The sequence below is a fragment of the Schistocerca americana genome, chromosome 2 (genome assembly GCF_021461395.2).
Source record: "Schistocerca americana isolate TAMUIC-IGC-003095 chromosome 2, iqSchAmer2.1, whole genome shotgun sequence".
Taxonomy (NCBI): Eukaryota; Metazoa; Arthropoda; class Insecta; order Orthoptera; family Acrididae; genus Schistocerca; species Schistocerca americana.
Genome location: NC_060120.1, coordinates 283,044,887 through 283,063,194, shown reverse-complemented (window position 1 = coordinate 283,063,194; position 18,308 = coordinate 283,044,887). Strand labels below are relative to the sequence as shown.

General features: G+C 45.4%; 1 protein-coding gene across 1 annotated transcript in view; it reads left to right on the top strand.

The window, feature by feature from the left end:
- LOC124593962 (protein pangolin, isoforms A/H/I/S-like) overlaps positions 1 to 18,308 on the top strand; it is a 251,504-nt gene that overhangs the window by 94,585 nt on the left and 138,611 nt on the right. The window contains exon 3 of the mRNA XM_047132310.1: positions 494 to 597. Within this exon, the coding sequence (XP_046988266.1) occupies positions 494 to 597 (104 nt within the window). The remainder of the gene's footprint in view (positions 1 to 493; positions 598 to 18,308) is intronic.

The window sequence follows — 18,308 nt, the reverse complement described above, 5'->3', positions numbered from 1 at the left end:
CACGTTTTTTTAATTGTCTCATTTTAAGGAAACTCGATAAATTTACCTTATGATCCAATTCTGCGATTACTTCGATGGCATTTTGTTTAAATTAAGTAGAGTAACTTTCCTGTGAAAAAGCAAAAGATGCCAACATAAATTGCATTTGTATGACCTGTAATATTTCCTCGGTTTATGTAACTGGTGATATGTTTTCACTTTTCCAACCTAGCTGAAATCATCAACTCCTCCAGGAACACGAAAACGTAGCGTCAGTAACATGGGTTTAATGTTTTCGCGTACGGTCCACTGTAAATTAACGTAAGAAAAGACTAATAGCATTTGTACTCTTGGCGCCTCAGTAATCGGTGTCGCATTGAGGGAATGTATCTGAACAATATCTAGAATATTTGTCGGCTGAGAGAATTCGGCTAAAGCGTGGCATTCTGTTTGCAGCCCTATGTTGCCGTGTACTTGGATTTAGACTGACGCTGCCGTTTACTTGGTGTTTCAGGGAAGGTGGAGCCGACGCCTCACACGTCGTCCTTCAACATGGGCTACCTCGTCTCTCCGTACCCGTACCCCAACGGAACGGCTGGGCCCATCCCTGTCTCTATGGTGAGTACCCGCAAGTCCTTACCGAGTCCAAATGTGGACTTCGCTGTGAAGCGCTCGTGCCCTCATTAAATACACGAGACCGCGCGCTGAGCCCAAGCTGGTCATACTAGTTTCGTGTGAACATTTGCCGGCATATAGTTCAAATGTTTTAGCACGTTTCTGAAAATACAAGTATCACGTGGTTTATATTTGGATGCAAACACTCTCAAGTCTAAGAAATTATTCAGTTTTGTCTTAAGTAAACGTGCCGATGAACGAAAATGGAGGGAGTCGATGGAAGAAAGTACTAAGTGAGGATTAGTTAGTGTTTTCAACTCCGCCACTGGTAAAGTGGTTTATTTGTACCGCTAGAAATAACTGTTTACTATATAAATTGTTTCTCTTATTTATGGCTTTGTCTCTTAAAAGTTCACCGAAATATAACATGCAATGACTCAGACTGGCACTCTCATGGGTTAGCACTTTCTTCCGCAGAGCTCTATTACGAATTTCTTTGGAACGCACAACTATCTACGGTCTATTCTAATTCTCTCAGCCATGACCTCATATAAGCTCAGTCATGTTGGTACCTGTTATAAGATGTTCCACTTTACAGAAGGAATATTTTTGAATGGCTGTTCAACGTTTTCCGCAATTCATTCTTTGTACAGTGTCTTTTTAATCTACGGATGCTGATGGTAGGTTAATTCCTAGAGAGGATAAATTTGGTGACAGTATTTTAGTGTCCTCGCCAAAACTTAAAAGTTTTCATTTATTCCCCGTGAGTGGGGAATAACCTGCTACCATACCTTACTCCGTTCTCAAATGCTGCATGCCTTTCATATACTTTGACTTCCAGAACTGCAGTCAGGTTTCTATACAAGTTACACATAGCCTACCATCCTCAGAATTTGTAAGAATATATTCCAGTTTCACGTTCTCAGAAGCTTCCGTAAAAAATTGCAATTGCCGTAAATGTAAGTTTGCCTCTCTTCAACCTGTCTTTTAAGAAGGTCGCTTGGTCTGTAATACCTGAAGTGCTCCTGGTTTTTTTTTTTTCCCCTAGACCCAAGTCGATCTCCCGCCAGGTCAGCTCCTGACAGTTTTTCCACCCTCCTATAGATAGCTTTTGTTACTATTTTACAATTTTGGCTTACTGAACTGCTTGTACAGTAGTAAAATTTCCAGCAGCTGCACTCATCTGTGTCTAATAAAGAGTGATTATTTGCTAGTAATTATTTTAATATTTCCAGAACGGTATTAGGGGCTAATATTGCGCGCTGAGTAGCAGGAGTTTCTCGTTCCAAATGTGCTGTTGGACCCAGATGTTAAAAGTATATCGTTGTTGATGGATCTAGATTCGGATTGCCAGCAAAGCACGTCAGTAGTCGTACTTGAGCCTAACTTTTTGAGGCAGGATGTCGCAAGCGGGCCAATACGCCAGAGAGAAGCAGTCCTAAACGTAACTAGTCCCGAAATAGAGAAAAAGCGCCCACTGCATTACTTTACCATTTACGTGATTACGCTGCGCCGCGCAGTGCCCGTAATCTGCATTAGGGGTGCGGCGGGCGGTGCGGAGTGGCGTCGGCTGGCCGACTTTGTACGTCTGGCGCACGTGCCCCATACAAGTACAGTCGCGCGTTTTAGTTTCCCGTATCCGTAATTAACGCCGCTGCATAACGCATTAAAATTACGCAGACACTCCTTTACGTCTGCGCGTGCGAAACATCCGCTCGCTCGCAGCTCTAAATGTGGTCTCGCCAGAGACAAAAAGGGAGACGGAAAAAAAGGAAGTAGCTGCTCCAAAATGAAAATGTGACACTGGAAATGCAGTGACATCGGTCACCTAGTACAGTAGTTAGCGTTAATTAAAGTTACCGCGGCGTAGAAGGTCGCTGTAAATCCTGTTGTATTAACCATTAGTAAATTGGCTTGGCATAGACAGAGCAGCAAAGCTGAGAGCGAGAGAGTCGCGCTAACGAGGCATTAGCACCTGCAGCGAGCCAGCCCGCCAACAACCCACCGCGTGCACTTTTCCCTCAGCCGGTCGCATCTGCTCTGACCGCTCGCTGCCGCCCGACTACTGAACCTCAAACTGGACAACACATCGCACTTCGTCTTCCGATGCGTACTCGTGTCAGTACCCCCGTTCCGTAGGCAGCAACCTTCCGGTCCCGATCGGAGTGAAGCTTCATTCCCATAATTTTTTCCCTGTTCTGTTCAGCAGCTCTTCAATAGTTACTCCATCTACCTATCTGATCATCAGTATTCTTCTGTAGCACCGGATTTGAAAAGCTTCTATTCTCTCCTTGTCTGAGCTACTAATCGCCAATGTTTCCCTGTCGTACAAGTCTAAACTCGAAACAAGTACGTTCAGAAATAACTTCCTAACAGAAGTCGGCCGAAAAAGGCCTAACCCACAAGAGCGTATTTTGGGTTACTGCATGTTATGTGTTGCGTTAAATTCCCAAGACATGAGAGTAAGTACATTAAGTCAAATACAGGATATCCTAAGAGGAATGATCAATAATCAGGGACCTGACAGAAACGGTCATTTGAAGCATAAAAAGTCTACTGAACATTGGCTCTAAAATTCATACCTTAAGAGCTATAAGTACTTGTTCATCTTCGCTACCATGAAACACATCTATAACATTTTAGAGCCCATGTTTACTACACTTTCCTGCTTCGAAGGGTCATTGCTATCATATACCTGAATAATTACCAATCCTCCTTGGACACGTTGTTTAGTACAGAGCAGTTCCTAGCGTACATGGAGTACTACTTGCTACCAGCATATGGTGAAACAAGACAGCGTGATCAGACTAATCCTTACTAAATTGAGGGTTATCATTTTCTTCCACCAACCGCTTCAGTTTATATTCGATGTTAACGTATGTCTCTTTTTCAGAAACTCGCTATTCCCAATTTGCATTTCATATATCTACTTAATTGAGTGCACCACAGCCAAAAATTTGTTAAATGAATATGGTATTTTTCCACTTAGGCTGTTTTTAAACTTTTTCTTCTTTTCACAACTGGTTTCGACTTGTCACAAAATGTTAGTACATTGCCAGTGTTTCACGTACGGTACTTTCCGTTGATTTACCTTCAGCCATTGAGTTCCCATTTCGTAGTGGTAACGTAGAGTGTCTTTTCAATATAGTTAAACACTCAGTAGTGGTTCAAAAAGCTGAAACTAATTGTGAAAATAAGAAAAAGTTTAAATAAACAACCGTCCAAGTGGAAGAATGCCGCTTTCTTTGAATGCATTTCATACCCTCTTTACTTCCTCCCGCGTGTCATTTTGCTGCCCGGATTGCAACACTCGTCCACTACTTTTATGTCTCCTACTTCTCTCGACAGCACCTGATTTGATTCTAGTGCACATACTTGCGCATTTTTGTTTGCTTCATGTTCATCTTATAACCCTTAAGAACAGTATCCATTTTGTTCATGCGATTGCCACCCTAGAATAACAGTGTACTCGGCAAACCATAATGTTTCTTATTTCATCTCTGAGAACCTTTTTTTTTTCTCTCCAAATTTCTCTTCACTTTACTTACCACTTACATAAACACACAGGGGTGCATATGCCATACAGTAGAATAACATGCAGAGCCGGTCCCTTCTCAACTATTCTCACGCTTTCATGTCCTTTAACTAATACAAGTATAAATAACACACTGCAAGGTTCACCAGTACGCTGTAATCTAGATTACAGCGTGGTGTTTACCAAAGTAGCTTCTGTGAAATCTCAACTTTTACAAGGAAGCAAAGCAGGGCGCGAGGAGAAGGGAGTGGTTTAAATTTTGGCCGCCCACTTACTACAGATGCACTCTACGATCAGGAGGTACGAATGTTTTAGTAATTATTTTTTCGTCTCCTTAAACCATACACACCTAGTTCTTCACAGCATTAACAGTCTTGACGATTGTTACCCGCTGATAGCTACACTGTGTTACTTGGTCTTATGGGTTACACGTCAGCAATTATTGGGAATTCGGTGATTTTCAATTTTCATGTTTTCTGCTTTTCTTAACAATTGGTGTTTAACACTCGTGTATTTTTATAGAGTGCCTGCTGTTCAGCACCTTTAGCCTTTTCCACGCCCCTTTTTCCGTGACGTTTACTCGAACCCTGAGTAATTTTTTATCTCTGCACACCATCATACTTTTTGGAATTTGTAATATAAGAGCAATATAGTTACAGCAGTACCAGATTCTATACAGGGTGATTCAGTGATATGTAACGTATGACGGAAGAGGGTAAATGTATCAGTAAGGGGCCTTGGTCTGGAACTGACCGAGTAGGAAGTTCTAAGCGAAAATCGTTCTGATGCGTCTGACAGTGGAATACATGTACCAGTACTGTTGGCACCTCTCAATTTCGAGAATAAAGAGATTGTTTCGCTCCGACGTCTTTCCAAATCCTGAGAAGTACACCGTATTGAAAATTCAGTGCCCAGAGTGACACATACGATGACGGAGACAGCATCAAATACAGTACGTTAAGCAACGAAGTGTCGGAAATGCTTCTTACGTGAGTACGAAGTATCCAGGAAGTCATTGGGTGTGATAGAGATTAAAACAGCGTTAAATGTGTTTTCGATCAGTCTTACAATAAATGCCCCAAACGAGGACCATTAACTTGAGAGCAGGGCCGGTGTCGACGTAGCTGGACGTCCCGTGTTCAATGGATAGTGTGTGACGTGTTCTGTACGTGTGTCACCGCTGGAAGAATTCTTGCAAGTAATTCCTCCAAAGGCCTTCACATGAGCTCTAGTGTAGCCCCACAGAAAGGAGTCTAGTGTGGTGACGTCTAGGGATCTTCAAAGCCAAACTACAGGTTTGCCAGAGCTCCTCTCCTCAAGGACTTTGGTGGGTGCTCTTACATGAATAGAGTGTACATGGCCACCTAAGTCGAGGAGGCGGCAACATGAAGTGCTCAAGTAGTACGGTTGTCGCCTACGATACTGTCTTACATGTATACTGAAAATTGTCCTTTATGACTTCACCTAACTGTGGTGTGTGATTTGTCATGCGACCGTAAGTGCGGATAATAATAGTTGTACCGGGTGATCAAGAAGTCAGTATAAATTTGAAAACTGAATAAATCACGGAATAATGGAGATAGAGAGGTACAAATTGACACACAAGCTTGGAATGACACGCGGTTTTATTAGAACCAAAAAAATACAAAAGTTAAAAAAATGTCCGACAGATGGCGCTTCATGTGATCAGAATAGCAATAATTAGCATAACAAAGTAAGACAAAGCAAAGATGATGATGTTTACAGGAAATGCTCAATATGTCCACCATCATTCCTCATCAATAGCTGCAGTCGAGGAATTATGTTGTGAAGAGCGCTGTAAAGCATATCCGGAGTTATGGTGAGGCATTGGCGTCGGATGTTGTCTTTCAGCATCCCTAGAGATGTCGGTCGATCACGATACACTTGCGACTTCAGGTAACCCCAAAGCCAATAATCGCACGGACTGAGGTCTGGGGACCTGGGAAGCCAAGCATGACAAAGTGGCGGCTGAGCACACGATCATCACCAAACGACGCGCACAAGAGATCTTTCACGCGTCTAGCTATACTTCGCTTTTTTTTCTCCTAATAAAACCCCATGTCATTCCAAGCATGTGTGTCAATTTTTACGTCTCTATCTACATTATTCTGTGGTTTATGAAGTTTTCAAATTTATACTGACTTTTTGATCACCCGGTACATGCCTTCCTCACTAAAGTGGACTTCATCCGTCAACAAAACACCTTCAGGAAACTGAAGGTCTTCGTTAACCTGTTGCAGAAACCAACGTACTAAATCAAGCCGAGGGGGATAACGATCCTGGCCCCACGGCCTGTAGTGCGGCAGTAAGGATGAAGCAGTAGCTCATACAGCACATTCCGCACCAGACTCGGTGAACACCGAGCTCAGCGGGAATTGCTCGCTCGATGTGCATTTCCGACAACCGACTGCTTAACGAAATATATTTCTTTGCTTCCCTCATCTTATCTGTCAGTCTGAGCGCAGAATTTTTTTTCACCTTGTATAGTGTATTCGGCAACCTGGGAGCCCCCCCCCCCCCCCCCCCCCCCCCCCCCCCCCCCCCCGAGGACGATCCAGTACCACGTCGACGGCGGCGAGCAGTGCACCTTCGTTAGGCGTTGCGCACCCTCGGCGCAGATGACGGGGGGTGTAGTGTCCGCGCGTGTGTGTGGCTGCGGCGCGGCGAGGCGCCTGGCACGGCGCGACGGCGGGGGCCGCGGATTTATGTGTCGCACTGCAGCGCCACCCGCTAATTAGCTTTTACGACGGCTCCGCCCCGAGTCGGAAATCCACTCCCAAGGTCGCCAAGTAGCTGCCGCCCTAGCACTGCTTCGCTGATGGAATTGGGTTCGCCGTGTCGTTCTGCAGTACCACTATCGTTTGAGGTGTTCCAGTGCGTCATAATATTCTGATACATACACACACACAAACACACATAGACATCTCTAACCGCCTACCACCCAAAAGAGCTTTCGTACGTATGTCATCTTCATCAGGAAGAGCGCTGTAATTACAACCGTGATTGACCCGCGATTGGTCGACCTACGTCATCGTGGTTAGGGTGTGAAACAGTTGCTGTAACCAGGACAGCAGCCGTAGTCTTAGTAGTGCGTCGAAAAGCTCTGAACGCTGAAAGACTTCAGAGAAATTCGCCGAGTTGTTCCAACAGACGCCCATAGGATGTTGGACGTCGACACGAGTTTTGGCTGCATGTGTTTCAGAAGCCTTGGTGACCAATCACGGGCTGATTACACGGCCGTCACAGCAGCAATTACGATAGCCAGTTGTTCGCGACGAAGACGATGGAGGTTGTCGTTGAAAACTCCAGAAATCTACTCTATTTCGACGATCCGAGAAAATCAAAAACATTTTACGAGTACAGGTATTAAAATGTCTCTTGTTGAGCACTACTACAATTATTATTACTGGAAAATCATAGTTTAGTCTCTTAGTTGGTTCCGGACGGCTGGATTTCGAATTAAAAGCCATGTGACAGTGTGCAGATTTATGGGCAGTAGTCCGTTTTAGACAATTTCAGGGACTTGCGCACCTGGACGTTCGTGGAAAATCCTAGCGGCTACCGCTTCTGAGTGCCGAATAGCGTGTGCTGATGAGGTATTTTGGGTGTCAACAATAAATAGGTCGGCAAATATATTTATATTAATTTTTCAGTAATCTGTCGCAACTGCTAGTTTTGGTAATTACAGTGTCGGCGAGAAGTTACATGCTGCGGCAGATAAGATGTTAGCTAATAAATGACTCTTACACCCTCAAAAGCCAAATAATGGGATGAGGGACAGGTCACACATACCTATAACGGCTTATGTACATCTGAAGACAGTAACTATGATTCAACGTTTTCAGATGTAATTACCGGTATCTCGGTTACGAATATAGGATGCCCTGCCCTCTTTATCTAGAGAGATAGCGTAATAATTCCCTCTGGGTGCAAGTGACAATGTGTCCTTAACGTACCCTAGTAATCCTGCGGAGGACTGGGGACTTAGAGTTTGACGTGAAATCCGAATCATGTGTTGTTCCTAGCTAATTTTAATGTCATTGTTAGGCTCCGTTGAAGACAGACTGAAATATTCCGTGGTGCGGCCGGAATTTGATGTCGCGATCTTCCGGTTTTCAGGCACGCGCTTTACCACACCACCAGGCCTGGCATCTAGGGAGATACGAATTACCGAAGCTCAGCGTGGTAACGTACCGTCGCTCGGTCAGGTGGGTCTTCTTTCCTTATTAGGAGGCTGGGCAACCGATCCCGTCCATTGCGCAATTAGTAACAGCGGTGAAAGTAGGCTCTTAGGGAATGTTTATCGCGCTGATACAGTGCGCTTCTTCAGGCAGAGTTTAAGGGAACAGTGGCTAGCGTTGAGGTAGTATCTACTACTGTATCAGTAGTCGTCGACGCTGCAGTCTCATGAGCTCTTTCATGCGCTATTTTTATTCATGAAGACACATTTCTCACCCTGACTTCCTGTGGTTCGTGATGTCCACCCACGTCACAGGTCGGTATAGTATATTAAAACTGCGGTGCGGGTCTAGGTCGCTGGTTCAGTCTCGACGGTTATAGTCAGTTTCTTCACCAGGACAGTGTACATATTAGGATTACTAGGTTGAATATGCCATTGTTATTAATTAAATCCCGCACCCCCTCCCCCTCCCCATACCCGTAACGGGCAATGGAGTGTTGGCGCGTGGTAGTAATCGGTTGGGAATACTGTATTCGACCCCTCCTTCCTACAATTCTCGAGGTGTAACCTATGTACCGGTACAGCGTTTCACTCTTCCGTCACCACCACCACACGCGTTAAACACCACACAGATAGTTATGTTTACTATGCGGGATGATTAATGTAATACCCTTGACACAAAGTCGTATCTGTGTGCACCACACGAGTGATATACATCCGTACACATCGTTGTGGTTTCAGGCAATCTCGTATATTCAGTGAATTTTGACATTGTCAAACTGCAGCACGCGAACTGTTTGAAATGTCTTCTTTTATTAACAAATGCCTCGATTACATTTTGTAAATATACTACTGTATATACCTACAAAATGCGATTAAGACATTTGTGAACAAAAGAGTGGGTCTCGTATGGTCTGTCAAGCTAATACTTACCTGTTTATCCCTTTTCTGCGTATAGTCAGTGTTCTCGGTCTTCTTGACGCATGTAAATGGAGAATGAACTAGTGCTTCGGAGGATTACTTCCAACTTCTGCATTAGGAGCAACTGACTGCTTCTCAGCTTGAATTTGTAACATATCATTTCCTGCTCACCCATGTGCGTTAGACGTTTTTCACTTTGTAGCCGCCTCGGTCAGTTTCAGTTCTCAGTGCGAAGGGGTTTCTTGTTCGGCTAAATATGATGGACCGGATGTACCAAACGCTGCAAATGGTGGCGACTGGAGCCTACATGGCGGGCTTGGCGAGAAATTTCTCCATGACGGAGTTGCAAAAAGACTTCTTAATGTCCCGACAGGGGGCAGCATCTGACAAAAACGTTGTTAGCAATAGGAGGAGAATGGCCAATGACACCGCCTACTTTTTCTTTTGTTTTTATGATTGGCTGAAAGGACTATATTTTAAATAATTTCCTGAAGCTGTGGTGAGTTCACGAAATCGCGGCAGTCAGCCGGCGGTCCTCGTGCGTTGGAGAAGTCTTATGCCATCTGGGGCAGAGGGGTATTTTCGGACCGTATTTCGGAAGTCTGGGATTCGTGATCCATCGGTTTTAACGAGGGCCTGAATGCCACACGCAAGACAGAGTGTATCCGTAATGCGTTCTTGCGCGCGGGCAGCGATTTCTGCTTAGGTATTTGCCGTTGCGCTTCGTGAGTAGTGGTGAGTAATTAGTGTGAAATTGCGCGGTAAAATAAGGGCTCTCTGGAAACGGAGGCTTTAGTTAGCTGGAAGTGGTAGTTAGATAAACAGTGACGGATTTGGCATTGGTTATTCGGTACTAACAACCTTCATTTCTATAAGTGGAAATCTGAGAGTAATGTTTTTTGAGTGCTCTTTTCTCTGTTGATATAGAACTGTGTTCCCATTTGGTTGTCGAGTAATTGTGAATGGCAATTATTAATAACCAGTTGAAAGTAATTAACGGAACTGTTACTAGTGAACCTTCCGATCCAGTGCTCGTATCCTGGAGCACATGGAAGTAGATTTAAATAGGATTTTTTAAGTATGTACCTTGATGTGTGAGAATTTAACCCAGCCTCGCGGGTCAAAGGGAGGCTGGCGATCCTGATTTAATTTGATTAGATGGTGTACCATAGTAGACAGTTAATAGGGATCCACCAAAAATGTTTCCGATTAGAACTGCGGAGCAGTTCGTCGCGACACTGCTCTGGCACACTTCATGGCGCCAAGAGTACGTGGATTCTGGTCGCTGCCGCGAGTGGGCACCACAGAGGCTCTGAGGTCGGACGAAAGGAGTTTTCCATATTTTGTAACCAGTTTTTGACGTGTTACTGGTCGCCCCACGTCACCTTGACTTCGTAATATTAGAGATATTATCGATGTCGGTAATGGAAGGATGCTAGTGGCGCTACTGTTGCTTTTGAGACGTAGACAATTCTGCTATTTTTGTTTATAGTCTCCCAATTGTTTACGTTCCGACAGGAGTAGCGGCTCGGCTAGAGTCCCTCCATGACATACATCGAAACTGTGACAGCATAACGTCACGATGTCGTAAGACGACCAATCACTGGCAATTTATTTCTTGTAAAAGTTTCCACAGCAGCAGTCGTGACACTCAGTTGCTTTCGACAAATATGATGAAGGCAACCCTCGAAAGCTCAAGATTTTACTCTATTTTCTTGCAGCATGAAGATCGGGAACATTTGGAAAAGCATGTAGTTGCGTAAAACTTGTTTCCTAGTTAAAACATGAAACACACAAGCCAGACTTCACGAGAAATGTTGGTGAATTAATAGTGAACCGCTCCCGCGAGAGGTTAGAGGTAATCAGCGCATGGAATATCGAAAAGTATATTCTGCCAGTGCTGTACATGCACTATGGTTCACAGCGATTTTATCATTGATACCTTAGCGTAGTTACTACAAGGTCTCAGTTCATACGTCGCTACTCTTAACGTGCTCAGCACGCAGAGTAGCACTTACTAGATTTCGCATAAGTGCCTGAAAGACGAGTCTGGGCTGTAACAGTCAGAACTGTGTGTTGTCGGTTGTGTATGTTAGACCTACTTAGTGCTTGTTCTTATGGGGTGCGACGTGCAGGCGAACTGCAAAATTAAGGAGTCACGATCGACGGCACGCAGATCTTTACGAAGCGGTACATTTAGCACCATCAGCTGCAGGAGTGACCGGGAAGCGTGTGGCGAAGCGTCGTATTCCAGAGAGTACAAATTGTAAATTTTTGGCATATTTCACTTTCTAATATAAATTAATATCGGCGTTATTTGCGTACGGTTTCATAAACCGTCGGTTATGCGTTTAATTGTTTTTGCGTGCATTACTTTCACATAATGTCGGGTAAAATTGTGTAAGGCTGTTCTCCTACGATGTGGGGGTTTAAGATAAGAGAACTGCCAGCCTGAAAATTATTTATTAGCTGTACCACGGCTTATTAAAATATGCGTATGTAGTCTGCGATGTAAAAAGTATTTGAATGGTAGAATATCGGCGACAACTGTAACAAAAAATGCGCATTAATGTCCAATTCCGGGATGGGTGAGCTGATAAGCCAGATGGAGTGCTACATTAGCGGGCCAGAAGCTAGTGTTAACTGAATTTCGCTCTCAGGTACTCACGCTAAAAGGGTCGCTGGACCATTGTTGAACACAAGAGCACCTTTTTCCCTTTTTTTGTGCGCGTTATTTGATTTGATGGTCGCTAACAGCACTGCAGCGGAATTAAAACGAGTGGGAAATCCGTAATATGACCCGCTACATACTTGATGAATAAATTTAAAATGCTGTCCAGGAGCAAACCGTTTATGCCGTGTAACAGATTGGAAAATAAAGCGGAAGCCGAGGAATGATTTGGAGTAATAACACATTACTAGAATGCTGCGTACGAGCGCTCCGGCGCTGCGGCAAGGGGGAGGGGTGCGAGTGAAAGGGGTTTTATGTATGCAACGAATTTACATTTGCGCTCTGCTCATTAATTCCGCTTTTCCAATGCCGATTCTGCGGCTCGTTCGTCGGCTCCATTGTCTGGCTGTTGTGGTGGCGGTTACGGGATGTGGCGCTGTCGTCTTCCTCCCGCTGGCTGTCGCCTTTGCTCGATCGCTTAAGGCGGAGATATTTTCTTTTCATATTACTGCTGTATCATGGCACAGACGTGCATAGTTCCCATATTTCTTACGGAATGTTCAGTGTGTCCCTGAACTCTGTTAGACTGCTGCGTTCACTTCGCTTCGGTGGCCGCATTCTCTGATCCTCCGTGATGCAACCGCTTTCGAGCACGAAGTACCAAGTTCGACCTCGGTGTGATGGAAAATATTTTCACAACGAGAATTTATTCGCCAAGGACAGAGAATATAGACTGTTACCGATCAGTATGTTGAGCGTCATTTAAATCCCAAAATTCTCTTTGCTATTCTGTTCAGCGTGATGGCTGGGTGTTGTGTGCTGTCCTTAGGTTAGTTAGGTTTAATTAGTTCTAAGTTCTAGGCCACTGATGACCTCAGCAGTTGAGTCGCATAGTGCTCAGAGCCATTTGAACCATATTCTGTTCAGTGATGAGATCCATGACGCTTTCGATACTTACAGTGATACCTGTGGGAGTTAAGTTACGACGAAATATTTTTATAGTACTTCACTCCGCTGACTGTTTCGTGTCGCACGGTTCACTTTTCACTAAAACTATTTCAACAACGGTCTGCGAAATAATCCTGGAAGGCTGCCGAAGGTTATAAGAGGTAAAGCGATTCGTGGCTGGCCGAGCGTCCACAATTATTTCTTCTATTATTTCAGCATATGAAAAAGTACGCACTTTTCTCGATCGGCAACGGAAACGCTACAAGATAGGCATTGTGCATCGCAGAGAGAACAATATTGACAGACTATATTAAGAGAGCCCCCCGTTCCAACATACACTGAAGCGCCAAAGAAACTGGTATAGGCATGCATATTCAAATACAGAGATAAGTAAACATGCAGAATACGGTGCTGCGGTCGGCAATGACTGTATAAGACAACAAGTGTCTGGCGCAGTTGTTAGATCGGTTACTCTTGCTATAATGGCAAGTTATCAAGATTTAAGTGACTTTGAACTTGGTGTTATAGTTGGCGCACGAGCGAGGGGACACGGCATCTCCAAGGCAGCGACGAACTGGGGATTTTCCCGTACGTCCATTTCGCGAGTGTACCGTGAATATCAGGAATCCGGTAAAACATCTAATCTCCGACATCTCTGCGGCCGGAAAAAGATCCTGCAAAAACGGGACCACCGAAGACTGAAAAGAATCGTTCAACGTGACAGAAGTGCAAACCTCCCGCAAATTGCTGCAGATTTCAATGCTGGGTCATCTACAAGTGTCAGCGTGCGAACCATTCAACGAAACATCATCGATTTGGGCTTTCGGAGCCGAAGGCCCACTTCTGTACCCTTGATGACTGCACGACACAAAGCTTTACGCCTTGCCTGGGAAACGTGTTGCCTGGCCGTCGAGTCTCGTTTCAAATTGTATCGAGCGGATGGACATGTACGCGTATGGAGGCAACCTCACGAATCCACGGACCCTGCATGACAGCAGGGGACTGTTCAAGCCGGTGGAGGCTCTGTAATGGTTTGGGTCGTATGCAGTTGGAGTGATTTGGGACCTTTGATACGTCTAGATACAACTCTGACAGGTGACACATACGTAAGCACCCTGTCTCATTACTTGCATCCATTAATGTCCCTTGCGGATTCCGAAGGACTTGGGCGATTCCAGCAAGACAATGCGACACTTCACACGTCCAGAGCTGCTACAGAGTGGTTCCCGGAACACTCTTCTGAGTTTAAATGCTTCTGCTGGCCACCAAACTCCACAGAGATGAGCATTATTGAGCATACCTAGGATGCCTTACAATGTGCTATTCAGAAAAGATCTCCACCATCTCATAAACTTATGGATTATAGACAGCCCTGCAGGATTCATGGTGTCATTTCCCTCCAGCACTACTTCAGATATTAGTCGACTCCACGCCACTTCGTGTTGCGGCACTTCAGCGTGCTCGCGGGGGCCGTACACGATATTAGGAAAGTGTACTAGTTTTTTTGGCTCTTCAGCGTACATCTCGGCTGATAAGCGTTACAGTGAAGTTAGAAAAATCCATGTTTATCCTGATAGATGTCGACGGTCTTTCTTCCAGCGTACAATCCGGAAGTTGCACAGAAGAGCCCGCAAGTGGCACAGGAGATGGTGTTTCATACAGTATGCAAGTAGCCTCCTCCACACGCGGTGACTTTGAGTACAGATGCGTGAATTATAAGGAGATACTGACATATTTCAGTTAGCAGTAGGCCTTATGACGATACGAACAGTAGTCGATGGTATTTCTCAGAATGCGGTTTAGAGAGTAGTGAAGGGGAAGAAGAACCAGTGGCTGGAAGCGGCGGGCGCGCGTTGGCTCTGCGTAGCGTCCGGAATCCGGCCGCGCAGCGTCTTCGCGGGAAGCCGGCGGCAGACCAGACCGCCCACGCCTTTGTTCTGGGCCGGGCAGGTAACCGCCGGCGCGCCGCGGCCGCTCCGCACAAGAGCGCTTCCCAGTGTTCCCGCCGCTGTCGTGTCCCGTCCTCTCCCTGCTCTCGTGGAACTGTCGCGATGTGAAAATGAAAAGCTGAAGCCGTAGCTAGCAAAAGCTATTAAAACTCGATAAACTACTACGAGATATTCTCCGGTGCTGAGCACGTATTTCGTAAAGCAACGACATCCTTTGTCTCGAAGAAAAGCAGAGATGATGACGATGATTATGGTGAGACTGGATTATTGAGCGTATTGCATAAAGTGCGGATCACAGCTGGAAGATAGTGGTTGTCAGTGACGAGGTTTCTCACACTGTTGTGCCACTCATTTTTACACTCGATAAAAGGCAATGTGAAGTACCAGTGTGACGGAGGTGTAGAACGTAAACATTTTGAACCGGAAGGCTAGTAGTTTATTAGGCTTGGCCCTGTTGCAGGTGGTATGCCATTGTGTTACTCGTACTTGTTAATCGTCCTGCGTAGACAATTGTAAAAGAACGTCCAGTATACCGCTGATTCCAGAAATGACGTCAATGGGACCGTGTCTGCATGGTTTCGAAAGGAATTGATTTATGTTGGGGAGGGGGGGGGGGGGGAGGAGTATGTTGCACTTTGCACACGCGTCTTACGATGTATCCCAGAATTCTGGTTTGAACACATGTTTTCGCTATAGTTCTTTGAAATGAGTCTGAAGTATTTTGTCCCCAGGTCGCTGCTTCAACGGGTGAGTTTCAGACACCAGGTTCAGTCGTCGATCGTGTTCATTTGCTTGCAGCTCATCTGGCCTAGTCCTATTCGTTATTGTAGCCGTCTGGGCCAGTATCCGGTCACAGGGGGGGGGGGGGGGGTTATTCTTCAATCCGGAACTGAGGGGCCAGTGTTTCCTTAATGCTCCTGTAGCCAGAGCCGTCAGTGTTTCTGACATCCTTTGTTGTACAAAAAGTCCTTAAAGTTCTTGGAGAGGGCAGCACCTTACAGAACCCATGAAAGCAGAAGCAGGAATGGCAGATGAGAGTGCCTACTTTATGCTCCACTGTGTCTGTGGCAGAAAGACATATATTTCACATAACCCCGTGGAATGGCCACCAGCTCGCGAAATTGAGAAGTGTGTGTGTGTGTGTGTGTGTGTGTGTGTGTGTGTGTGTGTGTGTGTGTGAATTCCTAAGGGACCAAACTGCTTAGGTCATCAGTCCTCAGACTTACACACTACTTAAACTAACTTATGCTAAGAACAACATACACTCCCAAGCCCGAGGGAGGACTCGAACCTCCGGTGGGAGGGACCGCGCAGTCCGTGACATGGCGCCTCAAACCGCGTGGTCACTCCGCGCGGCAAAATTGAGGAGTTGGCCGGCAGCCCTTGTGGGGTATTTAAGTGGTGTGCTCTCTGGGGAGGAGCTGGTGTTGCTATTATGTGTATCACGAGTAGGCGATCTATTTTGATCAATCTTGTTACTGAGGGCAGTGCCAAGACTGGGAATTAGAAGCGTGTTTTCGGGTGCGGACGTGCTTTTCTGCTCAGGCACTTTCCTATTTTTCCCTGCCAGTGTTGCGGATTAGTAAGTATGGACTTCTTCGGCAAAAGCAGAGACCTCAGAGAAGAGCATCGAGCCCTTAGCTAGGTGAGGATGGATAAAAGTGAGAGGCATGGCTAGGGTTAGTGCACGCCATTAAATTTTGTTTCCGTACATACGTGAGAATGATTTCCTTGTGCGGCTCTTTCCCTATTGACTTTGACTGTATTTATATTGGCTCTATTTAGTTCTATCTCGCAGATTAAAGCAAAGCTCGCGACCCTTATTTAAACTGTTTTGCTGGTTTGGCGGTGAAATTGGATAGTGTATCAGTGAATAGAATAATCAGGTGTCGCCCATAAACATTTCCCATCAATCTAATGAGCAGGTCTCGCGCGTTGACCGTTCCCGAGAGTACCTGAATTCTGGCCTCGGCTGAGATTTCGTGCGACGTTATGGGAGCACCGGGGCACCGACGGAAGGAACGTTCTACTAACTTTTTTTTCCTGTAATTGTTTCGCGTATTTCACCTTTCGTAATGATTTTTATATAAGAAAATTCAGAGTTACCCCATCGCTCGGAGTCCACATTTTTAACTGTTTGTCTTGCAGTGATCAGCTGTGCAAGTCCAAAGGACCGAGGCTTCAGTTGCGTGTTACTTTGCCTCCTGTTAACATTGTCTGCCATAGTCTAATTTTTACATCGTTCAGAATCGCACTTTTAGTTAAGAGCTGACGTCTATTGCAAACGGCTCGCTTCCACTCTGCAACTCGTTGTGAAACTGGGGTGAGTCCGTCATCATTTGACCTTTTTCAGATTCTGAATGAGTCTACCACGGCAGGATATTTTCCACTAGTGCCCAGTCACATTAGTTCAGCTCTGACAAAAATGTTCTTGTGCTGTAGAATTCGTGTAGTAATAATAAGTTAACCTGAATACTGCTGAGGAAACGAAATTGTTCCTTCGGCCATGCAGTACTGTCGTGGTTTTTTTTTTTTTTAATTTCTCCCACAAAGTTTATAATTTTGATAACGATTGTCTCGTAGGTTTGACTGACCATTTATTGTCGGGGGCATTATGGAAGTGACGTAAAGAAGAACCTCGGAACGAGGGCAGCGGCTAAATAGCTGCACACTGTGCCCTAGAGTTTCACAGGAAATTTGTTGAGATATACGGCTGAAGTGTGGACTGCCCTTATATACTAGACGTAATTCATGCTCGAGCTTTCCAGGCTCAGGTTTCCGGGCGTTGTCACTCTTGCCGGTGAGAGGACGGAACTCTGGAATCCCCAGCCCTGGCTCGGTCCACGCGGTTGCACTCCTGTGGGAACCCCTCCACGCGACAGAGACCCGCGCGCCGGCCTGCGTTCATTATCCCGCGGGACAAAGCCGGCGGAGGAAGTGCCGGCTTTATTTCACGTGCGCGGTTCTAATTTCCTTGGCCCGGCCTGTCACGGCGCGAGGACGCACGGCTAATTGTGCGACACGCAGAAAGCCATTAAAATGTGCTCCCCGTCTTTTCATGCGCAGCGCGGACCAAGGCCGTTTCTTTCTTCTCTGCTATCGGTGGGGCTGCGCGGAAGCCCTGAGATTCGAGAAGAAATGAACCTATCTATATGTGATTTCGTATTGCCCTTCAATTTGGTGCATTTCTATTTTTTATATGGCTTTTTCCGTCCCAGTCCATTCAAGTGAACTGGAATTTCGTCCAGAGCGTGTTCATGAAACTGTCAGTTCATGTAACTACCATCGATATGAACGTTTCGGACATAAATAATATACTTCTATAGCGTACACTGTTTTATTACGGACAGGCATAACTATAATAAAATTACGGCCCTCTTAGACGAAAAGGTTGGTTTTTATAGCACAGTGCTGTACTATAGGCTAGTTCTACTAGATATGGTATGTCCCTTCCGTCCTCCGACCATGTGAGATCCGTCTTACGCAGCC